Source organism: Suricata suricatta, chromosome 13, assembly GCF_006229205.1.
Source record: "Suricata suricatta isolate VVHF042 chromosome 13, meerkat_22Aug2017_6uvM2_HiC, whole genome shotgun sequence".
Lineage (NCBI taxonomy): Eukaryota > Metazoa > Chordata > Mammalia > Carnivora > Herpestidae > Suricata > Suricata suricatta.
The window spans coordinates 22,506,823-22,526,944 of NC_043712.1; the positions used below are offsets into that span (position 1 = coordinate 22,506,823).

The 20,122-nt window shown below is 43.0% G+C and overlaps 1 protein-coding gene across 3 annotated transcripts in view; it reads right to left on the minus strand.

The window, feature by feature from the left end:
- PALM2-AKAP2 (PALM2-AKAP2 fusion) overlaps nucleotides 1–20,122 on the minus strand; it is a 322,809-nt gene that overhangs the window by 167,045 nt on the left and 135,642 nt on the right. For 2 of the 3 annotated variants that reach the window (XM_029919385.1, XM_029919384.1), the window contains one exon: nucleotides 16,640–18,455. The exons of the other annotated variant lie outside the window; for it this stretch is intronic. In XM_029919385.1, the coding sequence (XP_029775245.1) occupies nucleotides 17,716–18,455 (740 nt within the window). In that variant the 3' untranslated portion in view covers nucleotides 16,640–17,715. Of the gene's footprint in view, nucleotides 1–16,639; nucleotides 18,456–20,122 lie in introns of those variants that run through there. 3 annotated transcript variants of the gene reach the window in all.

Below are 20,122 nucleotides of genomic sequence, written 5' to 3' on the forward strand. Positions count from 1 at the left end.
CTGACTGTCCCATGGCACTCTGTCTGAACCTTCATAATGGTCACTTTGGGTAAAGAGCCTGTGCTGTGTCCTGAGCCCTGCTCTGCGTCATGGGGACCTGCAAGGATCACTAAGTTCTCAAGTACGGGATGGTTGGCAAAGCAGATATGACCATCTGCGTGCTGAAAGTACCATGTGTTCTGTCACCCAAACTGGAACTCTCAAGAGTTAGGCTGGGGAAACACGGGCAAACTGGGACACACAGTCACCCAGGTCAGAGAAACCTTACTAAACAGCCCCTGGGGAGCCTCATACGCCTGGGCAATACTGTTCTGCCTTAGAGAGAAGAGCAACTGACCCTTTCATTCTGGTCCACGATCCCAGCTAACCACCATGCAACATTCATCCTATACCATGTGTGTCATAACCATGCTAGACTTCACTGGAGACAATCAGGAAGAATAGGCCCCGTCCTTGGGAGTATGCCTTGGTTACTGGCTCTGAGGAGTTAAAGTCACTGGTCGCTAGATTTAAAACTGACTTTTGCAGTGTGACATAGTACGGCAAGTTTAATGTAGGTGAAGTGCTATGTTTCTAATGTAAGTTTCTGGTTGACTTTTAGCTGTGTGTTCCAAAGAATTTACCTACTGCCTCAGCATGCACATGCCTGAGCATGTACAGTGTGTATGTTGTATACTGCACAATTCTACGTGAGTGGAGTCCTCTAGGATTCTGCAGTGTGCAACCTGCGTAATCATACATGGTAGCCTTGCTAGGAAACTCCAGTCCCATTCCCTACCAGCCAGAAGGGGTATACTTCAGCAGTCTAATCCTTAAATAGCTGGTCATCCTCAGTCTGTTGTCTGCTTGCCTACTCACTTCCAAAAAGTAGTAAGCACCCACCCACCCATACCCTTGTCCCATGAAGCACAGAAAAAATGATTTTGTCTGTGCTCTGCTGTTAAACTTTCCTAGATCCTGATGATAGAATTCAGTCTCTTCTCTGGCCTGGCAAGAGAAGATCCATGGCTGTCTTTTCTGACAAGGAAAACTAAAAACTAAAACCATAATTCCTTTTTGGGGGGGATGCTGGGGGGAGCAGGACTCTTGCCCCACTCTTTCCACTGAGTCTTGGGAGCCAAAAGGTGTATTAAATCTTCATTTTGGGTTTTGACCGATAGTCTGTAAGTCTGTGTCTGCTTGAAGTCAACTAGAAAGAAAAGATGCTATTTCCGACCCATTTCTGGAACTAGAAAATGAGAAAATGAGTCTTTCATTATAGGAACACGGAGGCCCCACATAAAGTCTCAGCCACAAATGATGGGACCAGGAGGACAGAGGACAGAGGCTGGTAACAAGGAAGCTGAAGCAGGTGTAGGGGGTGTGTGTGAGATGAAGGCACTTGAGCTTGGCCAAGCCTGGTGATAATGACTTCACAAAATATAGAAAGAAAAGGGGATATGTACCAGACAGCATATGGTGAATGTGGCCAGTGAGGGGCGGGACTCGGCTCCTTAACTGAAAAGGAAACTTCATGTTAGGAACCAATGGGAACTCACGTGCGGAGAAAAGGGGAGATGGAGGAGAAGGTGTTATATTTTAGCAAATTCTGACTGTGAGAGAGAAGAGAGATCTCAGTTCTGGAAGGAGTGAATAAAACAGTAAGTCTCTTATTAGGAAGCTGGGCAGCGCCATGGTGATCACTTGATGGACGCTTCTGCCCTTGCAGTGAAGGATCTGGCACCCTGCCACGGCCTCGGGAAATGACCTGAGAATTCCCACTTCTCCTCCCAACATTCAGCAAGGGGAATTTTCTCCTGAGAGATGAAAGGACCTGAAACCAAACTATCCTCAGCTGAACTTCAGCCACCTAACCCCATTCAACTGGGAATTTTTGTGACTAGCTATTTAACTACTGCATCTAAAGCTCTTTGCATCAAGACAAACACACTTATGCTTCGTTAACTCTCTGACATACTGCAGAGCATACAGACTAAGTGGCCCAAAGACACAGAGCTACGAAGGAGCAGAATTTTTTTAAAATTTCAGACTAAGTTACACTGGACATTAAGCTATGGGGCACGTGAGAAGGAGCCTGATGTTACCCAGAGCATCCAATGTCTAGAGGAGAGAAACACTGTCATTATGTGGCTCAAATATTTAAGGTTCTTTTGGAGAAACATTTAGAATAAATGAGTAGTGTGTATGCCTGCTGCATTCACCTCCCATGAGCCTCTGGGTGGGTACTTCCCCACTCATCAAGACTCTCAGGTTCAGGAAATAGTGGGGCACGAAGAGGTTAGGCGTTAGTTCCTAAAAGGCCAGTGGTTTATAGTTTGTTTATTTATTTATTTATTTATTTATTTATTTATTGAGAAAGGAAAAAGAGAGCACAAGCCAGGGAGGGGCAGAGAGAGAGGGAGACACAGAATTGAAGCAGGTTCCAGATTCATGCAGGGCTCAAGCTTAATCTGTGAGCTCATGACCTGAGCCAAAATCAGACACTTAACCAACTGAGCCACCCTGGCTCCCCTGGTTTATATTTTAAAAAGGGAACTCAAATTCTTATTTTCAACCATGGAGACCATGTGTTTTAGTGAATCAGGTGTTGCCCCACTAAATTCTATACAGAAAAAAATGGGCAGCAGTTTTCCACTGGGCTTGGAAAGACTTTGGGTTGGTAAGACCCTGAAGGAAGGTGGTGAGGGATTTGCCCAGGAGCTCCTCAGAATCAGGCCAGAGCCACCGCAGGTTACCTGTGTGGTGGCTCTGAAGGGCTAGAAATTTCTGAAGGTTTTAGGAGCCCCACGCCCTGCCTTAGCCTAATGCATTTTTCTTTTCTTTTTTCTTTTCCCTCCCTCTCTCCCTCCTTCCTTCCTTTCCCTTTCTTTCTTTCTTCCTTTCTTCCTTTCTTCCTTTCTTCCTTTCTTCCTTTCTTCCTTTCTTCCTTTCTTTCTTTCTTTCTTTCTTTCTTTCTTTCTTTCTTTCTTTCTTTCTTATAAAGACTCTTGATATTAACATCCACCTAGAATGTCACACAAAACTGCCTTAAGAGTGATCTAGTAAAATTACTCATTTTATAGATGAGAAGTTCGGTGCCCAGAGAGTAGAAAGGACTTCTAAGTCACACAATCATGGCAGACCTAGGACAAAGTCCAGGCCATGGGACCCTTCAGATTCAAAAATGCTGATTCTATGATTTGATGTTTTCTTTGTTTTCAAAACAGACACAAGAACTTAGAATTCAGTGGTCTGTTTAATAGAGAAGTATCATGTCCCACATTTTACAAACTGAATTGCTCAAACAAAGGAGAGAGGGAGAGAGAGAAATACACACTGAGAAATCTATGCTAGATTGAGTCCTCTAGTTTCGTCTTATTTTTCTCTTGACCTAATTTCCCTCTATATTCTTTTCTGCTGTGTCTTTTTCTATAAACTGCCTCAAACACTTTCCTTTTGTAAGAAGAGAGACAGGAGAAAGGCAAAGCAGAAAGAAAAGTCTTTAGAACATTCTTAATAGAAACTCTATAAAGTATTATTCTCATTTTACAGAAGAGGAAACTGAGGTTTGGTGACTTGAAATCAATTGCCCAAGATTACCCAGCTGGCCAATGACAGACCCAGGATTTGATTTTAGTCCTGACTTCAAAGGCTCCCTTTGTTCTTGGTTTTGTGAGTAGAGACAAGGACTCCAGTCTGGACCTCTCCTCTGGACCACTCTTGCCCACCCTGGGCTCCCCTATGCTCTTGTTTCCAACCCAGTTGCCCATTGAAGTCACTTGCAGCCATTTAATGAATGCCCCAGGCCTCACCCACACCAATTAAATCAGGATCTCTGGGGTGAGGCCCTAGTATAATTCTATTTTTAAGGAAATGTCCCAGATTCGAACATGTAGCAAGCTGGAAAGGAGAACCAGAGAGCTATATACAGCATAGCACTCTGTGGGAGAACTCACCGACTCTTTGAGAAGTCCAACTCACCCTATAGGTGGGAAATGCATCTCGCATGGACAATAGGCTCATGCAATAGAAAAGAATAGAAGTTAGAGGAAAGAAGGGAGGAGTGAAGAGAGAAAAGGAAAGAGAAGAGATAAGAAGTTGAGATGTCCCTGACTGGTTCTTCTTCCATTAAGGTCTGCTTAATCTCCAGAGCTGAGAGTTTTACAGTTTGCACGGACTAAATCCCTGACTCTTCAAGAATTAACCAAGAAGCCTCCTGAGCAGGCGTCAGCTTGCTAGAGCTCAGAAGGCTTGCTGAAGCTGGAGGTTTGCTGCACAGAGAAGCCAGCCCATTAGCTCCCCCACTATCTGGAAATGTGCATCTGATCATGTAACTTTGCTCAAGGAAGCAGAAGGAGCCCAATCAGATCTGGCCTCCATCAGTGAAAAACTGCTTATGCCAGAGACAGCTCCAGCTGGAACAGATGTTACTTTTGTTTAAACAATGGAGAGCTTTATGGAGACTGAAAGTTGGTTGTGGATGGATTCAATTCACTCTTTATGCAAGGCGCAGCGTGACTGACACCTGGTGTGACAGAAAGAGTTTGAAGTCCCCACCGACTTGCGTTTGAAGACCAGCTCTGTGTCTCTGTTCTTCCTTCCTGTTGCTTTGGCAAGTCTCTTTGTATTTTTCATCCTAATCTTCAAAGTGAGGAACTGAGAGTTTTAAGGGAATCCAATGTGGGAGGAAAGTGTTCCCAAAATTTTAGGGATAAATGACCATGGTACTAAATAACACTGACCCACATGCGAAGAGAATTATTATCATTTTGATTCTCTTCCATTCTACATGGTTAGAGCAAAGAGCTGGAGATATATTTTTGAGAGTTCTCCAACCTGGCTATTCCCTCCTTCGACAGAGAGCTGGTCTCAGGTAACTGTACAATTAGGCAACAGTATGCAACTGGGAATTAATGTTGATTTATGTTTATTTTGAGTTACTTTTTTTTTAAAGTTTGTTTGTTTGTTTATGTGTTGGTTTATTTAAGTAATTTCTATACCCAACGTGGGGCTCGAACTCATGACCCCAAGATCAAGAGTCCCATATTCTTCTGATTGAGCCAGCCAGGTGCCCCTTGACTTTTCATGGCATATAGGTAGGGCTACAAGATTATTTTTTTCACTGTTTGTTTATTTTTGAGAGAGAGAGAGAGAGAGAGAGAGAGAGAGACAAAGTGCAAGTGTGGAGGGACAGAGAGAAAGGGAGACACAGAATCCGAAGCAGGCTCTAGGCTCTGAGCTGTCAGCACAGAGCCTGATGCGGGGCTCGAACTCACAAACTGTGAGATCATGACCTGAGCCAACATCTGACGCTTAACTGACTGAGCCACCCAGATGCCCCCAAATTACTGTTTAAGTAAATTTAAGTCAATGAAGTGACTGAAAAACCAAATAATTGTCCACAGGTGATATACATACAGGATAAAAATAATTAAAGTGGTGCCCAAAAGTCAAAGTTTAGGAAAAACCAAGTTAAGGTATATGACAGAATCTCACACTGAGTCACTGAGTATAGTTAGGGTTTGGTTGCAATTCAGGGACAGAAGAAATGGCTGAACCCATTTGTGAACTCTGGTTTGAAACCACTCTTTACAAAATGGAACTGGAGGCTGCGTACACTAATAGTGTGGACAGGATGACGCACACGGACCCCAGACCTTATCGCGCCTCCAACTTGCCCTTGGGCTGACCTAAAAGCCCTGAAAAGTATAGGTCCACTGCTTGTATCTTTCTCGGTGACTTAGAAGTGAAAATACTGTGGGGAAAATACAATTAGCATCTTAAATTTCATTAGCCTCTAGTTAAAACTTAAAAGAAAACCCTAGATCACACCGGTGTTTGATGACAACCGTGGGAGACAGAGTCCCATGTCATCTGTTCCCTGAACTGTCAGACTTGTCACTGATTGCTTTTCTTCATAAGATAAGGGAGTAAACGTTAGAGAACATTTCTATTCCGTGACAATACAGCCCCAGCAGCACAACAAAAGACCAAGAATTAGGAGAGGAGACACGACCACATTTAAATTTAAGTACACAGAGGATTTGCCTCGTATTTTCCCTAAAAAGAGCTCTGAAGCCCCCAGAGCTAGTCAACTGTCGACTACAAAGTTTTTGTTTATTTTTCCAGGAATGAAACTTTTTACCAAAAAGCATGTGATACCACAAAGTTGTTAACACATTTCATTGTCATTTAACCTAAGGGAGTCAGGGTAGAATATACATATTATACATACTTTATATACATATGTAGTACACATATATACTATATGCATCCTTTAGGGATACTATACATTGTAGGAAAAGGGCTCTTCTTCTCACCAGTCTTTGTGATAATCCATCACCATACAAGCAGGTGGGTTTTCCCATCAAAAAGCAAAAACATCAGATTTTGAGATTGGTTCTCTGCCCATTGCCTGTCCAAAATTTGAAGTGCTTCTTTCAGGTCCAAATCTAAACAAAGTACAAAGCCTCATGCTCCCAAAAGAGTTCAGGAGACTTAATCTCTAGCTCTGGCTCAGCTGTTATCTTGCTGTGGGTAAGTCTCCTCTCCACCTGGGACTCCTATGACCCAGCTATAAAATGGGTGGATTATGGTAGATTAGGGGTAACACAGTCAGCTGTCAGCAGGGGCCAGGTGACGTAAACAAAGGAAGCTGGCAGGGAGTAAGATAATCGGAAGTGGGGGCGGTGATGGTGAGGAAGAGTGTGGCTCTTCTAAAGACAGCTGCTGTCAGTCCAGGCAACAGTTAGCTAGGAAGACAATTGAAAGATAGCACAAGCCCCTTATCCCTGGTGCCGCTCACACCTTTAATTTCCCCCTTAAAACTTTTTGAAGTTTATTTAGAAAGAGAGAGAGTACACACACAGAGGGGAGGGGCAGAGAGAGTGGGAGAGAGAGAATCCCAAGCAGGCTCCCCCCTGTCAGCATAGAGCCAAATGCAGGGCTCGATCTCACAAACTGTGAGATCACGAACTGTGAGATCAAGACCTGAGCTGAAATCAAGAGTTGGATGCTTAACTGACTGAGCCACCCAGGTGCCCCTAATTTATTCCCTCTTAACATGCTTTTTCTCCCAGATCTCCCTGTCTCTCCATACCCCCGACTTCTAAGAGTCTCCTAGACTTAAGCCCTCTAGACCAAGTTCTCAGGGATGCCCATGCCACCCTCGGCTCCTCTTGGCATCAGTCTTCAGTCCTAACCTGGGAGCTGGAGCCTGGGTATTCTGGGACATCTTGCTTCAATTGTGTGATTCCTACAGGGTTGATTTTGCTCTACATAGTTGGACACAACTCTGTGCTCTCCCGGAGAGTAAAGCTGTTCAGCACCAAGTCATGGGGCTCTGTGCGTGAAGCTCTTTGCATGCCCACACAGGTTGGATCCTGGTGCCTGCTAGGGCTCCCAGGAGGAGGCATCAAAGAAAGATACTGTGAGTGTAAATGGCCTGACACTTGTGAGTCTGAGCCAAATGGCTGATGTATACTTGTTTACTGCATAAGCAAGAGTAGAAGAACATCTAAGTACACTGGAAACTTGTACAGAGTAAGTAATAGCTTTGAGACATTTAAAAAAAAAGAGAGAGCCTCTAAAATATCTAGAGAAACTGTAAATTCATATTTTTAAAATGAGAATTCTCTTATTTTTGGCAATGAATTCAAAACTATTTGAAAGCACTATGCAGGCAAAATTTATGATGTAGGCTAGATTCAGCCTGTGGACAGCCATCTTGTGATTCTGTACTTGATAATCTCTTTGAGATCTGGTAGCCTGGACCCTGAAAGGAGCATTTAACTCCTTTTGTGCACTGTCCATGAAATGGAGGATTTGACAGGGTTTGGGAAAAGCAGGAGAGGAGCGGGGCTGCTGGGAGGCAGTGGTGCTGCAGAGGGGTGACACAGCCTAGGTCAAAAGGCAGTCCCTTCTTGCCAGCACTGTCCCTCTTCGCTGTTGTGACATGGATGATTTAATAATAATAATAATAATAATAATAATAACAACTATACTATGGTCAAAAACAATAACAAAATCATCCCAGCTTATTCGGAGATGGACATGCCACTCCTAGAGTTTACAGAGTGGGTTGGGTAATTTTCTTAACCCTTTTTCTAAACGGGGAAGGGAAAACTATCAAGCAGCAATGAACTGAGAACAGAATAGCAACAGCGGGTGATTCTACCCTCTGCTTCTCTTTTGGGATGGAGGTCTGCAGAGACACCTCCCATCCTCTAGAGGGCGCTAATATTACAGAGCGTTTATGTACTTAGGTACATAAAGGTGCAAAATGAGAACTGATGCCATTTTGTGGGTTGGTTTTTGTTTTGTGTGTATGTGGGGGGTTTTGTTTGTTTGTTGTTTTAATAGATGACTCCGTTTTCCAGATCTGTGTCCAGCCTCAGCTGCACTTTTCATGACACGGTCTTCTGTGTGGAAGGAAGTTACAGCTGGGCTTGAAACCTCTCCCCCACCAACTCCTTACCCCGGCTTGTAGCTCTGCCACATTGGGCAAGGTGCTTACTATCTTAGAAACTCAGTTTCCCCATATATAAAGGAGAACAATAGCCACGTCTCTCTCACAGGGTCAATGTAAGATTATAGGAAATCCTACACACCCTAGGGAAATGCCTAGTTCTGCGTTAGTGGTACTGAACTGTATTCCCTTTCCAAGTTCTTATTTTTGTATCTAAATTTTTCCTGCGATATTTGGAGTTCATCTGGTCATCTTTTGCCCTCTATGATGGAAAATGATCCCTGGAATAGGAATAGATTTATTCATTTTGAACTATGTGGAACTGTTGAAATTTAACACTATTGCTCTCCAAAATGGCAATTTCATGTGGTTCCATGTAATACAAAAGCACTCACAAACCCAAAGGAGGGAAAAGCAGCTTCCATTTTTACACTGGTTCTGAAACACACCTGAACAGCCTATAATCTCTACATTTGGGAAAGGTGAATCCTTGGTAGAGGGACAGATGTAAACATCTGTAAACATCACATGTAAACTACCATTTGTTATCCACTTCCCATTCACAAAGTGCTTTGCATAAATATAATTTCCTTTAACTCCACACAATGGCAGTGGGTGTAAACACACAGCTATTCACATGCTCCTGATGTATCACCGTTCATATGCCTGAGGTTATGGGATGTGTAATGTGCCACTGGGCTTCTGGTCCCCAGGTCCACACACTGAAGAGTGTTTCAATCAACAGAGAGACTGATGTAAGGAAAGCCCTGACTTCCTTATATCTGTGAAGGATGAATCAGACAAAACGTAGTTCCCCAGACATTTGGATCAAATGCTTAGATGCTTGGGAGCCCCCCAGGCCCGGTCTCGCTGGCAGTTCTGACAAGGACAGGATGTCCTTGCACTTCCTCATCCAGCAGTTGAAACTCTTGTGAGTTTCAGCTTGGCAGTTTGACCTGTCTACAAGGCACCATTCATGCTGTCATCTTTTAACATAACTTCTACACACAAAGCCATAAAAAACAAAATCCACTATGGAACCCGAACAGATGAAAACGCCCCACCGATTTCTTTTACTCCATATCCTCAAAGAAAACCAAATTTCTCTGACACTTCTACAGAGGGTCTCATATCTGCCCTTTGTTCATTCTTTCATACAAGAACTTTTAAACTTTTTATTGAGTGCCTACTATGTGCCAGGTCCCGTGTGAGGCCAGGGATTAGCAAACTGCAAGCCGGAGGGCCAAATCCAGTTTCCTGTCTGTTTTTATAAATAAGGTTTAATTGGAACACAGCCACACTCACTCATGTATGTGTAGTGCGTGGCTGATTTCTGGCAAAGCTGCACAGTTGTGACAGAAATCAGCTGGCCCACAGAGCCAAGATATTTAACTATCTGGCCATGTACAGAAAAAAGTCTGTTGAGCCTACTCTGGATAAAGAGGATAGAGTGGTAAAGAGCATAACAAAGTCCCCACGGGTCTTCAGATGATCCTGGTTCTAGGACTGCAGTGGATGAATGCTTACTGCCTAAGGGGCTGACCAAGTTCGCCTCACGGGATCACAGTCAACGCCACTGCTAGGGGCTGGCAAGGAATGAGAAAAAGGGCAACAGGTGTGGACAGATGTGCAAGAGCAGGTGAGAGAGAGGAAGTGCTGGGAAAGTGGATTAGTTAGTGTGGAAACTAGCTGGAACAGGCAGGCCGCAGGGAAGTCCCTGAGGGACACCCAAACCCACGGACGGGCCACATGTATCAGAATCACCTGGAGACGTGATTTAAAAATGCAGGTCAGCAGGCCCCACCCAGGAACCTAGATCTGAGTTCCAGAGGTGTGTCTGAGCTTCCACATTCTTAGCAGGCACCCCCACGTGATTCTGAAGCGCGCTCGAGTTTGAGAGGCACTGGATTAGTGTTTAGTTGTCGAGAGCGGTCGAAGGCGCTCCCCACGCGGTCTGGCAGGTGAGAAGGTGAAAGAATCGGGGCACAGACACACAGAGGTGGATGCAGTGAAAAGGCAGTTTATTGTCTATTAATACTGTACAGAGAAACAGAGAGAAGCTACAAGTACAGCATTGGCTGTCGCTGGCAGTGTTATTTCTGAAGTCGGTTTTTGTTTTGTTTTTCATCTGAAGGAAATAGAACAGTCAAAGTACACTTCAGGTTACAAAGAACAGCAGCTAGCCCAGCAAGTCTAATTCAGAGTCAGCACGACAGGCTCCCACCCCACCCCCCAGCCAACCACAAAAATGGAAATATATACAGAGATGTCACTCACGCCGAGTGAGCTGCTAAAGCTGAAAATCCCATCAACAACCTACATTCACTGAAAAGCTGCATCAGACACAACATTTTCTGGAACCCTGGTATGATTTTAAGTCTACTAAGCCAGGAGCTTGAGAGGAAGAAAGAATGTTCCAGAACCCTGCAAAGAGTAGAACTCCTTCTGCTTGCACACAGAAACAGTTCAGATCCGGCATTGCCTCGTGGCCTCGCTGTCTGTAAACACTGGTTGTGAAACCAAGGAACGGGATTCATTCCGACACTGTGAGGCTCCTGTCGTGATAAGAGACGGGAGCCGATGGGCTCCCCCTTGGCACCTCTGGGCAGTTGTATAGCTATTTCATTCGTGGGGCTCTCCATGTCGCTGATGTTCATAGCTGGGTTTGAACTGGCCCTGTTGGAGGGATTCTAGGGATAAAGGAGTTGATTTGCATGGGAACCAGAGGGGTTCTTTTTCTTCCGTTGAAAAGAGCGTTTATGACCTTACCTTGTTGGAAAAGGATTTGGTCTTTTAGGGTCCTAGAAAAAAAGGCCCATCTGCAGCAGGGACTCTGCCTGGGAAGAGAGTCTAACAGGGGTGGTGAGCAGACTCTGACACGGACGCTGCTCTGTCTCGCAGACAGACGAACAGGTGAGGATGAAGATCTTTATAAAACTGAGTTTGATTGTTAAGGGGAACTTGGGAGCTTGGCAGAAAACCGGGGGGAAAATCCAGCAACTCTAAAAATTCAGAATCTCATTAATGGATGGAGGAAGACAATTCTTCCCTCTCTCTACTTAACTCTGAAAATACGGTGTGGTCCTATGGATATTTACAAGGCCATTAATAACTCCTAACTTTATACTGTTTGGTTTACACATTTTATACACTTATGTATAATCTGTAGATGGCCAGAGGCTGCTGACTACCCATATCATTCAAATGTACCACAATGAGCGGTCCCTTCACCTCAACTGTAGTAATTAGTCCTTCAATATGTGAAAATATCAATCACTGCTGCTGTTAGCTTACATTTAAAGTGGCTATCCCCTTCCAAAAGATCACTATATGTTATCAAAGGCATAGCCCAGAGAGATATCAAGCCATATGAGATGGTTTATCTAATGATAGGTATAGAAAGCTTGATCTTACAACCTAGGTCTGTTTGGAAACCCTCGATTTCACACAGTGGGGGCACAAGGGCAGGTCACGGGACCTCTGATCATGACCCCCAAGGTCTGGGCTTATGCTACAGAACTCACCAGAAAGGTACCTTCATGGAATGGAGAAATAACTCAATCAAGGGTGTTTTCAAACTCAAGTTTCATAATGCATATAGATTTCACTATAAAAATAGCTTTCATTAAAAAAATACACAAATGTAAAATATTCCATTTCTAGAGCCACGTCTTACTCCCACCCAAAGGGTACTCATCTTAGACTATAATGAATGGGTGCACCACTCAGTTACGGCTCAATCACACCAGTTGAGTCCATCTCTCTTGCCTTTTCAAGCTATGCCACTTGTGCTTAAAAATATGCTCCCAGACCCAGAGACGGGGGCCACAAGTTCATCCCCTCACTGTGGGAAGGACTGCGGAAGGTCATGTATTCCATGTGGCCTGCCGAGGAATGTCAGAGTGTGGTAATCGGACCAGGTGAGAATACAGGAACACACTTGGCTGAGAGATGGGCATAGTCAACGTCCGAGCTATGTCCACTTGATTTCCCCCTGCACCTGACCTGCAAGGTTCTGCCTCAAGGCTCCTGTGATGAAATTCACAGCTCTGAAGAGGGCTGGGTAGGGGCGGGGCAGAGAATGTTGTGTTAATACAGCTTTGGAATACAACCTGCATTTTTTATTCTTTAAAGGACAGAAAAGAAGAACATAAACAGCAATGCTAAGGCAAACTTTCAAATGGCACATCAGAACTCTGTTTTTGTCATTTGTTTTGTTCACAAGGCAGATACATTCTGTAAACATACATACCATACAGTACATTAACCATAGGAAAAGAAAAAGAAAGCCACCCTGTAATTCTTTTCTTTCTGTATTTCTGTTCTTTTATTCCAGAAGGACTGCCTGAAGTCTAGGGAGAATTTGATGGTTCGTGAAATATACGTTTCTTTTGATAAAAATGCAGTGACTTGCAAAAAAGTGCCCCGGTTGACTAGGAAGGGGCATTATGGGGAGAAGATGACCACTCACACCTCAACTTGTAGAAACTTAGAAAACAGTCACAAAATATAAAAAAGTCATTAATGTTCAGGAAGCATTTTGGTTTCCTGCTTAGTAAAAGAGAGCACTGAAAAATTGGTTTTTTTGTTTTTTGTTTTTTTACAAAATTTAAGGCTGTCCAGATCTTTGATGCAGAATGTTTAAGGTCCCCCAAAAGACATCTTCTACTTTCGTGTCGAAAGCAGGGGCTCTGCGATGGTTCTGATGGCGTGGGGAGGAGAAGCAGAGGGCTTGTCAAGTCCTATAAAAATTAAGGGTGGGGTGGGCGAGGCTGGTCTAGGATCCCCAGGGAAATTGCCCTTTGAAACGTTCGGGATGTGATCTTTATTTTAACTCTTTTCTACATTCAAATAATAAGTTTTTTGGGTTTTGTTAAAATGGGAATTTTATGATGGAGTTTGCGGAAGCTATGAAGATACAGACACATAACTGCATTGTGCTCCTCACAATGAGCCTGCCTTCTCTTTTTCCCTAGAAAATGTAGGCAAGTTATCCTGGTAAGACCAGAAGGCTATACAATGAGTCAGTTGGCAGCAAGGATCAAAGATCTCATCTGGCTCATTCCTGGGAGCTGCTTTGTGATATACAGCATAACTGTGTTTACCTGCTGGGTTGTGCTACCCAATAGGACAAAGGGTACCCTAGGGTTCTATCCTAATTAGTGGAACTCTATATACTTGACACATAGTAAATTGAGGAGCTTCTAAAAGGTTGCATATTCACAGAGTTTCAAAACTTGCTTGTGGTTTGAAGAACTGGATGGGCATATTGCAAAAATAGCACTTAAAACTGCTTGCCTTGGAATGGTTTTGGTGTAAACAAATCACATTTTGGGAGATGAGACTATTCCCACGAGGAACGGGCCCTTTGGTGAGTGAAACTCCACAAGGGTCCAGTGACAGAGATGGCTGTCACAGTGGAGAGTCCTCCGTGAGTATTTTGTCTATGTTCATCTGTGTTTTAAATCGACAGGGTTAATGTTTTTAAAAAGGAAGAACTGGCTCAGTGGTTCAATTTTGCCTCTGTCACCATATTCCCTTCCCCCTCTTTTGCTATCCATTGATTACCAGCATTAAGTGAATGGTCACTTCAAAGGTATTCTGTGCTCCTTTGAAATGAAATTCTGCAAGAAGCAAAGAGAAATAAACTGTTTTCATGCTTGGCCTCAACATTTTGCTCCAGAGATGACACTGCATCTCTGTGTTTTCCCTTTTTATGAAAACTTGACCCTGGCCCAAATAAGACATTCTACTCTGTGTAGGAAAAACACCTTTACCAACGGAAAGTAAAATGGGAGTTGACGGGAATTTAAAGCAGACACATGTGTACTAACAGTTCAAAAAGGAGTCAAATCCAATGACCTCTAGAATTTGTTTGAGTTTCCTGAAAGGCTTTGAATATTGGTAGGTTGCTCAGAAGGCTTAAGGAAACCCTGGGTGGATCCGTCCAGACGGGAATCCCCTAGCTCCTCATCCGCTCTCCTCCCAGCACTAAGTTACGCCACTGGATGTTGGCAAATCACTTTTAGAGGCAACTAATTCTGCTCATGGAAGGAATTAATAGAATTATGGGTAAAAGAGGTACACGGTTTAAAAAAAAGTTCCCCTTAGTTTGTCCTATTGCACATCAAAGAAAACAGTCAAGGATATATAAGCTATCAAGATTTTTCAGGATATGTAAGGTTAAATTTTACCATTTTAGCCATTAAAAGCTCTTGAATTCAATGCCATTGAAAATCTGTGTATAACAAATGAAATACCCTTCCTTTCTCACTTTCTTCTCTTTCCATTTAAAGGGGAAACTGATGATAAAATTTTAGAAGAAAATCTAACTAACCATTAGCTCAGAAAGATAATAGTTCTGCAGCTTCATTACCGATTCTCTAACTAGTATTGTTATGTAAGTCAATACTTACATATTTTTGGAGGGTGTGATACTATACGTAATAAAGTTTTTACAAAGAGAATGATAGCGAGGAAGACAAAATGTTCTCAATCACAACACTGAGGATATTTTCATTATGAAGGGTTAGTTACTTGTTACTGTAGGTGAGATTATAAGCCTCATCCCATAAAAGCATTGGCTGAACCTGAATCCTGTCTTTATAGGAAAATGATACAAAATATGCAAACATATACCATATTCAAGCACACCATTTACTATGGCCACATCTCATTTTAATAAAAGTGACATGTCTTACTTTAAACCATTAAATGATAAGCTTTAATAGTAAAAGTAGAGAGAGATCTCTAATTCTGATAATAATTGATGAATGAAAGTGCAGATTAACATTGGTCTTTTAGATCTCATGTGTAGGGTTGTGGGGAGAGGGGCAGATGGTTCTCTTCACCAGGAACTAGCTCACTATGGAAGGACAGGGAGGTCATTTCTGGGGATTCCCTGTCCCCGAAGACGGATTCTGTTTCTCAAACAGCAAGCTCGCGGATTCTAATTTCCACCATCATACTCACTAACTGTGCTTTTCAAAACTTCTATAGAAAAGTTTTAATCCCTAAGTCAGTAAATAAAGATAAGCTAGGGTAAACTTTTAGATTGTTTCTTTATTAAATAACTTATTAAAATAATGGATTGTCCAAACATTCAAACTGTTTTCTTTTTCTATGTCACTAGGTTTATCGGGCAGGTCATTTTCTTTGATATTTAAATAACGTGCACGTGACCACTGACTAAGGAGCGTGAAACTGAGTGCGGAGATTTCTAGGCAGTAAAATCAGATCTTATTCCTAGGTAAGTCAGCAGCTTTATACCATTGCAGCTGCTTCAGTGAACCTGAGTTTATTTAGAGGGGGACCCCCTCAACTGTTCGAAAGCAAGCCATTGATGGAATCATCTTAGAAAGCAGAATTTAGCTTCTTCATTTGTCCCTTCTTGAACTTTTCTGTTTGCTTGTTTACATGGTGGTGATAAAGTGGTCTACTTTGTGCCAATAAAAATATAACTATTTGAGAAAAATTAACTTTTAACAAAAATGTCACTTTTTTCCCTGTCCAATTGGAATAAATAGAATTTTAAACCAAGAAATTTAAAATGATAATAGAGTTAGGACTGAGAAAGCGATTTAGGACAACCTTAGTTGGTTCTATTAAGAAATTCTCTCAAGACAACCTTAGTTTTTCCTTGTCTACTTTCCACAGAAGTTAGCCTTGGTGTCGTAGGACTTGTATGTTTTTTAAAAACTATGTTCTGTGGAACATAGATACATGTTGTAAACAATTTGCAACAATGCTATGAACATTTGGGCAAATAACTTCAAGTTAAGATATCTCTGTTATTAAAATCAGTTAAAATGTTACATCTTTATTTTATTACTGTATTATTTTACTAAATTGCTTCCCTTTGGTTTTACTAACCCATGTGGCTGTTTGCTTTGGGAGAATGCTAAGAATTTATTTAAAGAATTGTTCATTGTGTCCTAGATAAGAAAACAAAATAAAAAACTCGTCTTTGATGTTTTGAAATCCCCAGAAGTTTAAGAAACATGCCTTCAATAAGCAACTCAGCTACGTGGTGCCATTCAGTCGGTACTTGCGGAATTAATTTAAGTGCTTAACGTGGAGAAGACATTTACATTCTCAAGTTTATTTTCAGGGCTGGCTAGACCTCCATGGTGACGTCACGGGAAACATTCTCTTTCTCATGGGGACAGAAAGAAAAGAGTCCAGAAGTAAGGCTCTGTTATCAAGAGGGCGGCTGAGATGAACAGGTAAATTCAGTTCCAGCACCGTCCATCCACAATGAAGTAGAAGCATGACAATGACCACTGTAGGTCGGAAAGACTGGTTTAGAAATAGGGTCACTGCAGAGATACTCCTCAAAAGGATCCCTTCGTTGAAAATACATTAACATGATCAGAAAATATCCATGAAAAAGAAAACAATATAAAAATTGACTTTTTTTTTTTTAGACAAAAGAAGCAAGGCTCATGGATATGCCTAAGTTTAGAGATCACTACTAATGCTCAAAAGAATGTCTGTTTCATGTCCTTAGAAAATTAAAAATGGTGCTTCGTATATAAAGGGTCCATCAGTTAAGCCGCAGGAAGAGGCAGCTGCCGATGGGCAGGTTATAGAATCAGTCCCTACATTTCAGCTGTGACAAAGCACTGGGTTCTTTCCCATCAGCTTCATTTCAGTTTTAACAGAAGGAAAGCCATAGATGCACAATACTGTAATCTGGAAGCTTATGTAAGGCAGCAAAAAGCATCACTCTAGATTGAACAGACTAAGTAAGGTCCACTTTTGGCCACACTAGCAACCGGCTAGAGCCAACAGCATTTTGCCACACAAGATATAAAAGCAGAGATCCACAGCAAGGGAGGTGAGGGAGAAGTCAGCGATGCGGTGACGTGTGACTACATTATAGGAACACACTACAATATGAAACCCCCGGTACCACTGGGTTCGATTCCTGTCAAGGGAATTAAGGCTACTAGATAACTGGCTGATGTGAAGAGTCCATTCCAATCGAGCAGTAAGAAATTGATTCACTCTCGAAGACACAAGGAAAGGTTTAGAGGAAAAGCAAGTCCTTGGAAAGAATGAAGCACACACATGCACGTTGTCTCCCAGGCGAGGAAACTGGAGAAAAATGAGAGGGGGGAGAATAAGAGAGATCAAAGCAATCCAACTGCAAGGCAAGGCAGGTGTTTGCTTCCAGTTCACAGTATTGCAGTTAGTGGTACAGTGAGGTCTACGGAAGTGGTGGAGAGCACAGAGGCTGCCCAGAAGAAAAGGGAAGAAAGAAGTGGTCACATGACAACACAGCATTGACAGCGCTTTTTCTTTTGGGTACCTGGGGCGGGCTCTGTGGCCAGGCTCTCTTCCTTCCCTTCTGGGGATGAGGGCTCTGTGGTGTCTGAGATTGGCCTCCCGGACACAAGCTCTGCCGCATTCCCATCGATAGTGGACACGTCCGTCACAGTCTTCTCCCTCAATGACTTCTCATCGTCTTCGTCAATGAGAACCAACTCAGCCTTGATGGTTTCATCATAGCCTAGCACCTTCTTAGTCTCCTCTTCGTCCTCGATATTTTGGTAGCCCATGAAAATCATGGTGACTGGCTGATCCAAGTTGGCCTCCGGCCCTTCCGTGCTGGGAGCTGGGGCCTGCTGCCCTGGGGTCCCAGAAGAATGATCTTTCCTAGACTTATGTACCATTTCTAACTTGGCTTCTTTGCAGAGCATGTGTTCCTTAGGGTGGCTGAGGCTCCCGTCTGCCATCACAGTTCTTTCTGACACGTGCCCTCCTCTGAAGCTTGATTGTCCCGCCTTCTGAATAAGCTCTTCTACATCCTTTGAGCTTAATTTGTGCACTCCATTTTCTACTACAGTGTCTCCTGAGTGCACCTCATACACTACTTTGGTACTGTCATCATAGACTTTGACTCCTCTCTGATGGACCCCCTCTGGGCCAATGGTGGATGTAGAGAGAATCTTGGTCTCTCCTGTTTGTTTGTCTTTCTCCACATTAATTTCCATGGCGTACACAGCTTGAATGAAAACAAGAGAAAGGAAGTGCATGTTACAACAAAAAAAGCCAGTGAATGGTTAATTGCCAAACAGACAAAAAAAAAGGTTTTGTGCCCTTTCTAGTCTAACAGCCAAGCATCTTGAGTGTTAGAGTTGAGTGCACATTGTGGACAGAGGTGGTTATATGTGTATTGTAACACAGCAGCTTAATACCCTGGGAAGCTAGAAGTACAGTTACCATATCTCAGTGGCACTTATGCTTCTAAGGAAGATCTGCTAAAATAAGACCACAAGCGATTGTTTGGATCCAATGTATTGAATTGCAGGGAGGCTGGTAACGTGCAAGTTTACCTTGAGTGGGAGCCTACCCTAGTCTTCCAGACAATTTCTAAGGCCCTAGTTAAGGAGGACCACATAATTCCAAAACCTTAATCTTTTTTTAACTGTTTCACCAAGCACTCTACTGCTTTTTTTCTGCATTTCCTCTTACTGGTAATGGAGAATATGCAAAGGATTTTGCAGGTGGGACCTGGCTATCTTCCACTGTACTGTAAAAGAGGGTGTTCACAGGAACTGAAGTTACAAAAGCAGTCAGATTACATGCTCTGAGAGTACTTTAGTTGCTTGGCTAGGTTTCTGAGACAAGAACCAGAAAAAGAACAAGACAGGGGTAGTATCATCCTGTGACACTGGAATTTGAGGACAATGATCACAGAAGGCCCTTTCTTCTGCCATGCACAGAGCGCCAGGTCCTCGTGATTCTGCCCCATACCGCCTTTCCCATCCAGCAACTTCTTTCCCTTCTACTGCCACTGCTCAATGTGAGACACGATTTCCACTTCCCTAGACTATGGTGAGGGCTTCCTCCCTGCTCTTCCCATCCAGACGAGCCCTCTCCAGCTCATTCCAAATCCCGCCGCCAATCTGGAGCTCCTAAGGACCTGCTCTTCCCTGTTCTAGTCTTACGTGGCACTCCATGTTTTCAAATCTGTTACCTTGGAGGCTCCTTAAGAGGCACATATTCTGGATGCTAGGAAACTGAGCATTGGTCCCATAAAGCCAACTGTCCCCAGGCACCCTTTCCCCAGATGACCCATGGATACATCAACCTCCACAGCTTCAAAACTGAATCCACCTTCTCTGAACACTCCTCCATAGTCTTTGTTTTACATAATACCAGCACCATACAGTCTCCCAAGTGAGAAGTGTCAGAATCACACCTGATTTGTCCTTTTCTTCCTGATTTCTTCCACAGCCAAACAACTGTTGTGAGCAATTTATTCCATTTCATACTTCTCCCTGTGCACCTTCTCACCAATGCCTCTATTACCACTGCCTCAGCTTGGGCCCCCTTCTGCTCCCCGATGACAGCTTTGCCCAAGTTCACCTGTCACTTCTCATAGCAGGGGGCAGAGGTAGCCTAAGGGTTGTTTCTGTATGTCCAGAGGAGCAAAGAATGGTTTTTATATTTTAAAATATTATTAAAGGAAGAGGAAGGAAGGAAGAAAAGAAGGAAGGAAGTTAGGAAGGAAGGAAGAAGACAATAAAAGAAAGGAAAGAGAATTTAAGAAAGAGAAAAGGAAAAAATAAAGAAGAATATGCAATAGGGACCGTATGTGCTCCACAACGTCTAAATTATTTACAATCAGGCCATTTATAGAAAAAGTCTGCCCACCCTGCTAGTCTA